General features: G+C 48.0%; 1 protein-coding gene across 1 annotated transcript in view; it reads left to right on the forward strand.

Moving 5' to 3' along the window:
- Nucleotides 1–11,105, forward strand: part of jhy (junctional cadherin complex regulator) — a 52,016-nt gene extending 40,911 nt beyond the window's left edge. Inside the window, exons 4-5 of the mRNA XM_061703204.1 lie at nucleotides 10,797–10,883; nucleotides 11,019–11,105. Coding sequence (XP_061559188.1) covers nucleotides 10,797–10,883; nucleotides 11,019–11,105 — 174 coding nt within the window. The remainder of the gene's footprint in view (nucleotides 1–10,796; nucleotides 10,884–11,018) is intronic.
- Nucleotides 11,106–11,310: the final 205 nt, after the last annotated feature.

Raw genomic sequence — 11,310 nt, forward strand, 5'->3', positions numbered from 1 at the left:
ACCCAATTAATTACATCCACTTTAACGGCTTGGTGGAAAAATCTAGAAGCTACAGAATCTCAATTAGCTCCCAGTATGCTCTCCCCAATCTGGCACAATCCAGATTATGAAATTACAACAAACCCCTTCATCATAAGGGAACAACATGGAATTGACCACCTTTATCGATTTAACAATAATATTTTTATAGCACTTGATGAACTGTTCCAAGAATTTCAAATAATAGGCGGAAACTTCCTTCATTACAATAAATTGCCCGTAGGTGTGAATGTGAGTGCGAATGGTTGTTTGTTTGTATGTGCCCTGCGATTGGCTGGCAACCAGTTCACGGTTTACCCCGCCTCCTGCCCGATCACTTGGGTCGCGGGCTCCAGCACGCCCGCGACCCAAGTGAGGAGAAGCGGCTCAGAAAATGGATGGATGGCTGGAAATTTATCACTAAATCAATGCACTTACCGATCACTAAATGGGAAGACCTTTCTATGTCTGCTGACCGCAATTACTGGGTACAGATAGTATGGAATAATACGTTTAGGATGACAAAAAATAAACATTTATAGCTGATAAGAGTATAAAATGTTCCATATAGCACACTTTCCTCATTACACTCTGCATAAAATAAGCGGCTCTTCATCTAATATATGCACACAATGCACTAAAAATACCACGGCCACCTACTTTCATGCTATATAGAAAAGCACACCAATTCATTGCTTTTGGACTTCAGTTACGCAGAAATATTTTTAACTGCAGGATTCCACTGTGCCCAAGATTGTGTGTACTTGGTGACTTAAGCGTAATTGACCTCCCAAATAAATATTCACGATCAATACTTATTGCATTAGCTGGCGCTCAGATTTTTATTTTTATTAAACTGGAAAAATTAACAATCTATTAATAATCACTGGTTAAATCTCATCATAGAGTACATACAGGTTTTGGAGAAACATATGCTGCTATCCAAGCAATGTCTTTTTCATGGACGCCCCTGCTTATTTCAGCAAGACAATGCCAAACCACATTCTGCACGTGTTACAACAGCGTGGCTTCGTAGTAAAAGAGTGCGGGTACTAGACTGGCCTGCCTGCAGTCCAGACCTGTCTCCCATTGAAAATGTGTGGTGCATTATGAAGCCTAAAATACGACAACGGAGACCCCGGACTGTTGAACAGCTGAAGCTGTACATCAAGCAGACCTGCGGACCGTGGGGCCTAATGTGTTTTATTTTTATTTCTAATTTTTTACCTGCCTGGTCTGGGGGCGGGTCCACCTCCTGCACTCAGGTGCGTGTACCTGGTGCTGGCTGGAATGTGAGGGAGGGGACGTAATTTCCCAGGGTCAGGACTCCTTTCCAACAAACAGGGGACACCGTTTTGCCCTCAGGCTGGTCGGGGACTGGCTACATTGTGGGTCCGGCGGGTTGGTGAGGGGTGTCTTGCTCTCCTGGGGGTGGTGGGGCGGGGTGGTGGTGGCGGGGCGCGAGGAGCGGTGTGAGGGAGTGGGGGTTGGCTGGGTGGCATTGGGTTCCTGCAGCCTCCTCCGGGTGGCTGGTTTTAGGGGTGCCTCCGTGGGGCCGGTGTACCACCCTGGATCCCGGTCTGGGATCTGGGATGTGTCCCGTCCCCTATGCCGCTGTGTCCCGATGTGTCCCGTCCACTATGCCGCTCTCAGGTGGACTCTTGGGCCCGACCCCGCGTCTCGATTTGGTAGGATGGGGTCCTCAGCCCCTGGGGTCCAGGCACAGCAATTACAGTACGCTTCTGACAAAGGGTTATTGTGCATATGATATGGTGTCAACTCACTTGCATGTGTCTGCAGACACACACCCCTGGGACTTATTTGCTGGGTGTAGGGCGACTCACTCATTGCTACAAATAACATATAACTATGCAAATTTCTTGTCTATCCCCTCACTTACACTCTGGTCCTATAGATGTTTCTATCCCACCACACTTCAGTTGTACAGCCGGTTCCACCACCCCTGTCCTGCATGCTTCCCCTCCTGTCCCCGTCCTCTCCAGTCATGTCCTAAATTGTCCTATCGTTCCCTCACAGGGTGAAGCACTACTGACTCATAAAACACTTGAATCTAATGTGTCATTGTACTATGTCATGGGTGTGTGTTCCGGTTTTTGTCTTCCCCCTGTTTCACACACACCTGCTCTTGTGAGCATCTTCACCACCTGTACCTCGTTCACCCTAATTACCCCTTGTATTTAACCTCGTGTCTCATTCCCTCTCGTCGCCAATTCGTTGTACCTTGTCGTCGCGTTCCAGCATTCCTTGTTTCCACGTCACAGACTCACAGTAAGACTTGTCCCTGTTCCGATTATTGACCTCGCCTCTTTGCCTCATGTTTTTGGATACTGTTGCCTTTCTTGGATTGCCTGCCTGTGTACCGACCTATGCCCGTATAGTAAACCTCTCTTTTTGGAAACTGTCCATTTGTTTTGGAGTTGTGCATTTTTGGGTCCTATTCTCTGTTCCGTTCATGACAGAACGAACTGGCCATAACATGGACCCAGCAGACTCAGACCCGGTGCGCAAAGCCCTTCAAGCGCAGGGTCAACGCCTCTCGAAGCAGGATGAGCAGCTTGCTGCCCTCCACCTTCATCTAGAGGGACTGTCAAGGCATCAGGACAATATGATGAGACAGGTGCCTCGCAGTTTGAACTTCTTATGAAAATGATTCAAGAGAAGGAACCAGTTGGCACCACACCCGATACCGCCACGGTACCAACATTACCATGTGAAGCAGTCACCATGCAGCCACCTGCCACCACCGCTGCTGTCTGCCCACAACTCTCTCGACCGGAGAGGTTCTCTGGAGATTCTGGTAACATTAAGCCATTTATCACTCAGTGCGAACTCCACTTTGAGCTGCAGGCAGCTGCCTTCCCCACCGAGCGGGCAAAAATCGCTTTCGTCATTTCCCACCTGACTTGTCGTGCGGAGGCGTGGGCTACTGCTGAATGGAGCCACAATTCCGCCGCGTGTCATTCATGGGCTTTTTTCGTCAAGACTATGGAGCAAATTTTTCAATTTTTCACACCAGATTGTGAGGCAGCTCGCTCCCTTGTCACCTTACAACAAGGCAAGCGCAGGGTGTCAGATTACGCGATTGAATTTCGCATTCTAGCAGCTGAGAGTCATTGGAATAATCGGGCGCTACTCGATGCCTTTTTTCAAGGACTATCCCCCGCCTTCAAGGATCATTTAGTCCCGCTCGACCTGCCGACCGACTTGGACACTCTCATCACTCTCGCTGTAAAAATCGACAAGAGGCTTTTGGATCGCGAGCTGGATGGAGATCGGCGGAGGGCTGCGTCACCGCGCACTTGGAGGACGAGCCTCGGTGACCAGCCAAACCAAGGCAGATTCCCTGGTTCCGGTCTCAACCCACTGACTAGCGTCCCCACGGATGAACCCATGAAACTGGGCAGGTTCCGTCTCTCCCCTGAAGAACGTCAACGCCGGCTGAGGGAAGGGCGGTGCTTCTACTGCGGTCAGTTGGGTCATTCCGTGAGCAACTGTCATGTCAAAGTTGCCGGTGCCGGTAGCAAGGGCACGGGAGAGGTGAGTCTGAATTTCATGAAGGAAGACACAACACGGGTTCTTCCTAAAGTGACACAATGCTCTCCTGATCAAGAAATTCATACCCCTGTATGAATTGACTCTGGTTCTGACGCAAACTTACTTAACTCCCTCCTTGTTAGACGTATGCACCTTAGAACCTTTCAAATAAAACGCCACCACAACACCTATGCTGATTAAGGCAGTTTTATGGGCAAGATCACTCACCGCACTCAAACACTCACATTGACATTTCCTGATTCTCACTTGGAACGCATAGTTTTCATGTTTTTGACGCCATGAATCATGACCTTATCTTTGGGAACCCATGGTTGAAATTACATAACCCCCACATTGACTGGTCCTCTGGGCAGGTTATGTCATGGGGCAGCAATTGCGCCCGGAACTGTTTCAAGCCGCCATGTGATGTTCAGGGCTATGTTTCTAAGGACAATTCACAGACCCCATCTGGGGATCCTGATTTATCTCAAGTGCCCACCTATTACCAGGATATTAAAGACGTTTTTTCCAAGTCCAAGGCCAAATCCCTTCCACCCCACAGACGTTATGACTGTGCTGTTGACTTGCTACCTGGAACCACACCCCCACGAGGGAGGTTGTTCTCTCTTTCAGGGCCAGAACACAAGGCCATGAAGGAGTACGTGGATGAAGCACTGGCAGCCGGGATCATTCGCCCATCTTCATCCCCTGCGGGAGCAGGATTTTTCTTTGTGGACAAGAAGGACAAGACCCTGCGACCCTGTATCCATTACCGGGGTCTCAACGAGATAACTGTAAAAAACAGGTACCCTCTTCCTCTCATCTCCACCGCCTTTGAGTTCCTGGAGGGAGCCAAGATTTTCACCAAACTGGACTTAAGAAATGCGTATCATCTAGTCAGGATAAGGGAGGGGGATGAATGGAAAACAACATTCAACACACCAACGGGACATTATCAGTATTTGGTAATGCCTTTTGGACTGACTAACGCTCCAGCTGTTTTCCAAAACCTTGTCAATGACGTCCTGCGTGACATGTTGAATGTTTATGTTTTTGTCTATTTGGACGACATTTTGATATTCTCCCCGGATGAGGAGACTCACATTATTCATGTCCGCTCTGTATTACAGCGGTTACTGCAGAATCTACTCTATGGCAAGGCTGAGAAATGTGAGTTCCACAAGGCGTCCATTTCTTTTCTGGGTTTCGTCCTGGCTCAAGGTGAAGTCAAAATGGACCCTTGCAAAGTCCCATTATTAATTGGCCTACTCCCACGTCACGCAAATATGTTCAAAGGTTCTTAGGGTTATCAAACTTCTTCAGAAATTTCAGTTCTATAGCCTCTCCTTTGCATGATCTTCCCTTGCCACACAAACCTTTTGTATGGAACCCGCTTTGTCAGGCAGCTTTTCAAAAACTTAAATCGAGCTTTATCTCCGCTCCCATCCTTACTTTGCCAGATCGCAAACAGCAGTTTGTGGTAGAAGTCGATGCGTCTGATGCCGGAATAGGAGCAGTGCTTTCCCAGAAATCTCTCAAGGATGATAAATTACATCCTTGTGCTTTTCTCTCCAAAAAACTGACCCCAGCTGCGAAAAATTATGACATTGGTGACCGTGAACTGCTGGCAGTCAAGATGGCTTTGATGGAGTGGAGGCACTGGCTAGAGGGGGCACAGACTCTGTTTTTAGTATGGACAAATCAAAAGAACCTTGAGTATATTAAAACTGCTAAAAGATTAAATGGCTAGATGGGCTCTGTTCTTCACTAGATTTAATTTCATGTTATCCTAGCGACCTGATTCTAAAAATGGTTAACCAGATGCTTTGTCACGTATTTTCTGCGAAGAGAATTCTTTGTCCAACCCTAAGACTATTTTGCCCAAGTCATGTTTCATTTCCGCTTTTGTTTGGGACATTGAAACTGCGGTTAAAGGGGCTCTGAAAAACACTCTTAGCCCTGAAGATTGCCCTGAAAACAGGCTTTATGTGGTTCCGACCTTAAGGGGAAGAGTCATCCACTGAGCTCACACGAACCGAACTGTATGTCACCCAGGCATTGCCAAGACGTAATCAGTGGTCGAACAGTGCTTTTGGTGGCCTAATGTTTGGAGGGAAGTTATCGATTACGTCAATGCCTGCCTGGTATGTGCTGCTAACAAACCCTCTTGTCAACGTCCTTCTGGGGAGTTGCGACCCCTGCCAATACCACAACGTCCTTGGTCAGATATTTCCGTAGACTTTGTGACAAGATTACCGGCCTTGAAAGGTAATACCACAATTCTCACCGTTGTTGACAGGTTCTCTAAAATGGCTCACTTCATTGCACTCCCAAAACTCCCCTCAGCTAAAGAGAGTTAATGATCAATCAGGTATTCAAATTCCATGGTTTCCCCAAGAATGTGCTGTCTGATAGGGGTCCCCAATTCATTTCGCAATTTTGGAAAGAGTTTTGCAATCTCATAGGTGCTACCGTCAGTCTGTCATCTGGGTTTCACCCTGAAACCAACGGCCAAACCGAGAGGCTGAACCAGGACCTGGAGACTGGGCTCCGATGTCTCGCTTCACAGGAGCCTCGATCCTGGTCTCAGAAACTGGTTTGGGTCGAATTCTCCCACAATTCCCTCCCATCTGCATCCACTGGTCTATCGCCTTTTCACGTTGTGCATGGTTACCAACCATCTCTGTTTCCTGCCATAGCCCCAGAGTCCACAGTTCCAGCGGCATTGACCTTGGTGAGACACTGCAGGAGGACCTGGGAGCAAGCCCGCCAGATGCTGCTGCACCAGGGACGGTCCTACAAAGCCGCTGCTGACCGTCGGAGGACACCGGCCCCGAACTACAAAGTGGGTCAGCGAGTTTGGCTCTCGACCAAACATATTCCACTCCGGGTGGAGTCCAAGAAGCTCGCTCCCAGGTTCATTGGGCCCTTCCCCATCACAAAGATCATCAACCCTGTCACCATGAAGCTTAGGCTCCCAAGGTCGATGCGGGTCCACCCTGCTTTTCACGTCAGCCTACTCAAGCCAGCCCGGGAGTCCCCTCTGGTCCCGCCTTCCAGGCCCCCTCTTCCCTCCCGGTTTGTGGATGGGGGCCCTGTCTTCTCTGTGAAGCAGCTGTTGTCGTCTTGTCGGAGGGGGATTCAGTATCTGGTGGACTGGGAGGGCTACGGGCCTGAGGAACGTTCATGGATGCCGTCTGCGTTTATCATGGATGACTCCCTCATTCGGGACTTCCATGTTGCGCATCCAGGGGCCCCGGGGTCGTCTAGGGCCGGCCGTTAAGGGGGGTGGGGGGGGGGTACTGTCATGGGTGTGTGTCCCGGTCCCACCTGTGCCTCGTTCACCCTAAATACCCCTTGTATTTAACCTTGTGTCTCATTCCCTCTCATCGCCAGTTCATTGTACCTTGTCGTCGCGTTCCAGCATTCCTTGTTTCCACGTCACAGACTCACAGTAAGACTTGACCCTGTTCCGATTATTGACCTCGCCTCTTTGCCTCATGTTTTTGGATACTGTTGCCTTTCTTGGATTGCCTGCCTGTGTACCGACCTATGCCCATATATGAAACCTCTCTTTTTGTTTTGGAGTCGTGCATTTTTGGGTAATTTCCTCTGTTCCGTTCATGACAGTACTAGGTATCGAATGCTTTATTTTCCTCATCATGTCTACAGCTAGTACTTTGTCTTTTGTTGTCTTCTTTTCCTATATTATTTGGTTACCTTTTCACACTCTCTCCTTTTTGGTTTTTCTGTCACTCCGCTTTTAAAACTTTGTTCTGTTCGACTGAATGACTGTAATTCTCACTAAATAGCCATCAGAATACAAAGAAACCATAGTGGAAGCTTAAAATGTCTACTGTGACACAGTGAAACTGTTATGGCATAAAAGGGACACAGATCCTCCTTTCTGCTTGACCTAACAGCCGAACAGGATAAAAAATAATGTATAAAAGTCTGAATTTAATTCCAAAAAACACCCTAGACGATTTTAATTTATATTTCACGTTTACTGAGGCAGCATAGAGACAATATCCATCCATCCATCCATTTTCTGAGCCCCTTCTCCTCACTTGGGTCGCGGGCATGCTGGAGCCCATCCCAGCTGTCATCGGGCAGGAGCCGGGGTACACCCTGAACTGGTAGCCAGCCAATCGCAGGGCACATACAAACAAACAACCATTCACACTCACATTCACACCTACGGGCAATTTAGAGTTGTCAATTAACTTACCATGCATGTTTTTGGGATGTGGGAGGAAACCGGAGTGCCTGGAGAAAACCCATGCAGGCACGGGGAGAACATGCAAACTTCACACAGGCGGGACCGGGGATTGAACCCCACTCCTCAGAACTGTGAGGCAGACGATGTAACCAGTTGTCCACCGTGCCGCTAGAGACAATAATATATCCCAAATACGAGAAAATATTGCTTTGGCAAAATACGGGACCTTTCAGCGATTTATACAGGTCTGGAGGTAATCAGGCTTGGTTGTGGTCTGTGAAAATGAATTTAGGTTCCCAAAAACATTTGATTAGCTACAATTTATTTATGATTTTAAAAAGGGGCAATTACTTTTTTCTACACAGGAGCCAGGAAGCTTTGAATATTTTCTTCCTTAATAAATAAAATCACCATTTAAAAACTGCACTTTTTCTATACCTGGGTTATCTTTGTGTGATATTTACATTTATTTGATGATCTTAAACACTAAATTGGGAAACTAAGCAAAAAAATAATTTGCGAAGGGGGCAAATACTTTTTCACGATACTGTAATTTCCCCTTGAGGCCTTAGTATAAGTATACATAATACATAATTATTTTTATGTTCTTAAATTGGTGTTGTTGGTTATTTGGTTTCATTGTCTTTCAGTTACCTTGATGATCATTGGCGGGTGGAGCCAGCTGAGACGCACCTGCAAGCTATTGCAATCTGTAGGGTTTAAAGCCCAGCAGCAGCTAAACGGCGTGCAGTTTGCCTTTATTCTCGAGCGAAACTCATGCGCGCAGTTTTGAAAATGTACTGCAGTTCTCCAAGTCGGGGGTGTCGCTACAGCTGGTATTGGCTAGGAGACTACAGGGTAGAGTTTCCTCTGCGTTGTTTGGCCATTTCCGGTAGCTGTTTTAATAACATACATGTCCTGTATTATCTGAAATAATACAGGACATGTATGAGGGCAGCAGAACAGTGGTGAGGTGTGCTGTAGGTGTGGCAGAGGAGTAAGTTGGAACTGGGACTGCATCAGGGATCAGCCCTGAGCCCCCTGCTGCTTGCAGTGGTGATGGATAGGCTGACAGATGAGGTTAGACGGGAATCCCTGTGGACCATGATGCTTGCAAAGGACATTGTGATCTGTAGTGAAAGTAGGAAGCAGGTGGAGGAGCAATTGGAAAGGTGGAGGCATGCACTGGAAATGAGAGGAATGAAGATTAGCCGAAGTAAGACAGTAGATATGTGCATTAATGAGAGGGGTGAAGGGGGAAGAGTGAGGCTACAAGGAGAAGAGATGGCAAAATACTCGGGGTCAACAGAGCAGAGCAATGGTGCAACGGGTGGAGGAAGGTGTCAGGTGGGTTATGTGACAGACGTCTCTGATAGGATGAAGGGCAATGTTTATAAAACAGTGGTGAGGCCAGCCATGATGTACGGATTAGAGAGAGTGGCATTGAAGAGACAACAGGAAGCAAAACTGGAGGTGGCGGAAATGATGATGTTGTGGTTCACTCTCGGAGTGACAAGGTTGGATAAAATTATAAATGAGCTCATCAGAGGGACAGCCAAAGTTAGATGTTTTGTAGACGAAGTTAGAGAGAGCAGACTTCGATGGTTCGGACACATCCAGAGGAGAGAGTCTGAGTATATTGAGGCATCCGGGAGGCATCTAAACAGCTCATCTGGCTCCTCTTGATGTGGAACCGCTCCAATGAGAATTGGAGATCACTGCTTGATGAAGCGAACAGAACCGCATCATCTGCAAAAAGCAGAGATGCAATTCTGAGGCCACCAAACCGGACCCCCTCTACGCCTCGGCTGCGCCTAGAAATTCGGTCCATAAAAGTTATGAACAGAATCGGTGACAAAGGGCGGCCTTGGTGGAGTCCAACCCTCACCGGAAACGAGTCCGACTTACTGCCAGCAATGCGAACCAAGCTCTGACACTGGTCGTACAGGGACCGAACAGCCCGTATCAGGGCGTTCGGTCGAACGCCTTCTCCCAGTCCACAAAACACATGTAGACTGAGCTTTTTAACCACCTCGGTGACCTCAACCCCCAGAGATAGGAGAGCCCGCCTCAGAGAACCCAGACTCTGCTTCCTCATGGGAAGGCGTGTCGGTGGAGTTGAGGAGGTGTTCGAAGTATTCTCCCCACTGATTCACAACGTCCGAGTTGAGGTCAGCAACGCCCCATCCCCACTATACACAGTGTTGGTGGTGCACTGCTTTCCCCTCCTGAGATGCCGGTGGTGGACCAGAATTTTCTCGAAGCCGTCCGAAAGTCTTTTTCCATGGCCTCACCGAACTCCTCCCATGCCCGAGTTTTTGCTTCAGCCACAACCAAAGCTGCATTCCGCTTGGCCAGCCGGTACCCATCAGCTTCCTCAGGAGTCCCAGAGGCCAAAAAGGCCTGATAGGACTCCTTCTTCAGCACAACAGACTACCTTACCTCTCCAGCACCCCCTCCAAGGACTCCAAAAAGGGTGGGTACTCTGAACTGCTGTTTGGTGCATAGGCACAAACAACAGTCAGGACCCGTCCGCCCACCCGAAGGCGGAGGGAGGCTACCCTCTCGTTCACCGGGTGAACCCCAACGTACAGGCGGCGAGTCGGGGGGGGGGCAATAAGTATACCCACACCTGCTCAGCGCCACTCACCGTGGGGTGCTCCAGAGTGGAAGAGAGTCCAACCCCACTCGAGAGGTGTGGAGGCGAGCCTGACTATATCTCGTCTTCTCGACCTCACACACCAGCGCAGGCTCCTTCCCTGCCAGAGAGGTGACATTCCATGTACCTCGATCCAGCTTCTGTAGGGGATCGGTTCGCCAAGGTCCCTGCCTTCGGCCACCACCCAGCTCACACTGCACCCGACCCCTATGTCCCCTCCCACAGGTGGTGAGCCCATGGGAAGAGAAGAGGATTGTGCTTTAGAAAAATTAAAAAGAAAATATAAAGTACCTATCAACATTGTTTATTGACATTGCTTTCTTTTTTTGTGCTTTTGTCAAGCCGCATGAAACCGCTGATAATGTAGCCATTGCAGAGTGTCCAAAAGAGAGTTCAGATCCAGAACAATGGTTAACCCAACAATTGAAGGTATGTACTGTGTGTTCTTCCTTGGTTTGCAGACAGTTCACAAGGGTTTATTTAATGTAAAGACCAGTTTTTTAATTTTTTTTGCTGCAACATTCTTACTTTGTGCTTAAAGTGTTAAACCAACTTTAACCCTAGGTCACCCATATCACTGAAGGAAGTAAACAGGGGAATATTGAACCTTACTACAGCAGCATGGAGAAAAGCCCTGAATTGCAAAGGTGATTTACTGCAATATTTTTATCAAATGTTTTATTATGCTGTACTGTACTTTTTACTGTTACTTTTACAATGAGATCTGTCAATTAAAATAGTAACACAATGTTGGTGGTGGGATTCAACACGAAACACTAAAAAGCATCACACAAGTGGCAGTGGTAGCAATGTCTCCAAATCTGTTTCATGTAAAACGGCGGCGAAAATCATAGAA

The sequence above is a fragment of the Phycodurus eques genome, chromosome 17 (genome assembly GCF_024500275.1).
Source record: "Phycodurus eques isolate BA_2022a chromosome 17, UOR_Pequ_1.1, whole genome shotgun sequence".
NCBI classification, from domain to species: Eukaryota; Metazoa; Chordata; class Actinopteri; order Syngnathiformes; family Syngnathidae; genus Phycodurus; species Phycodurus eques.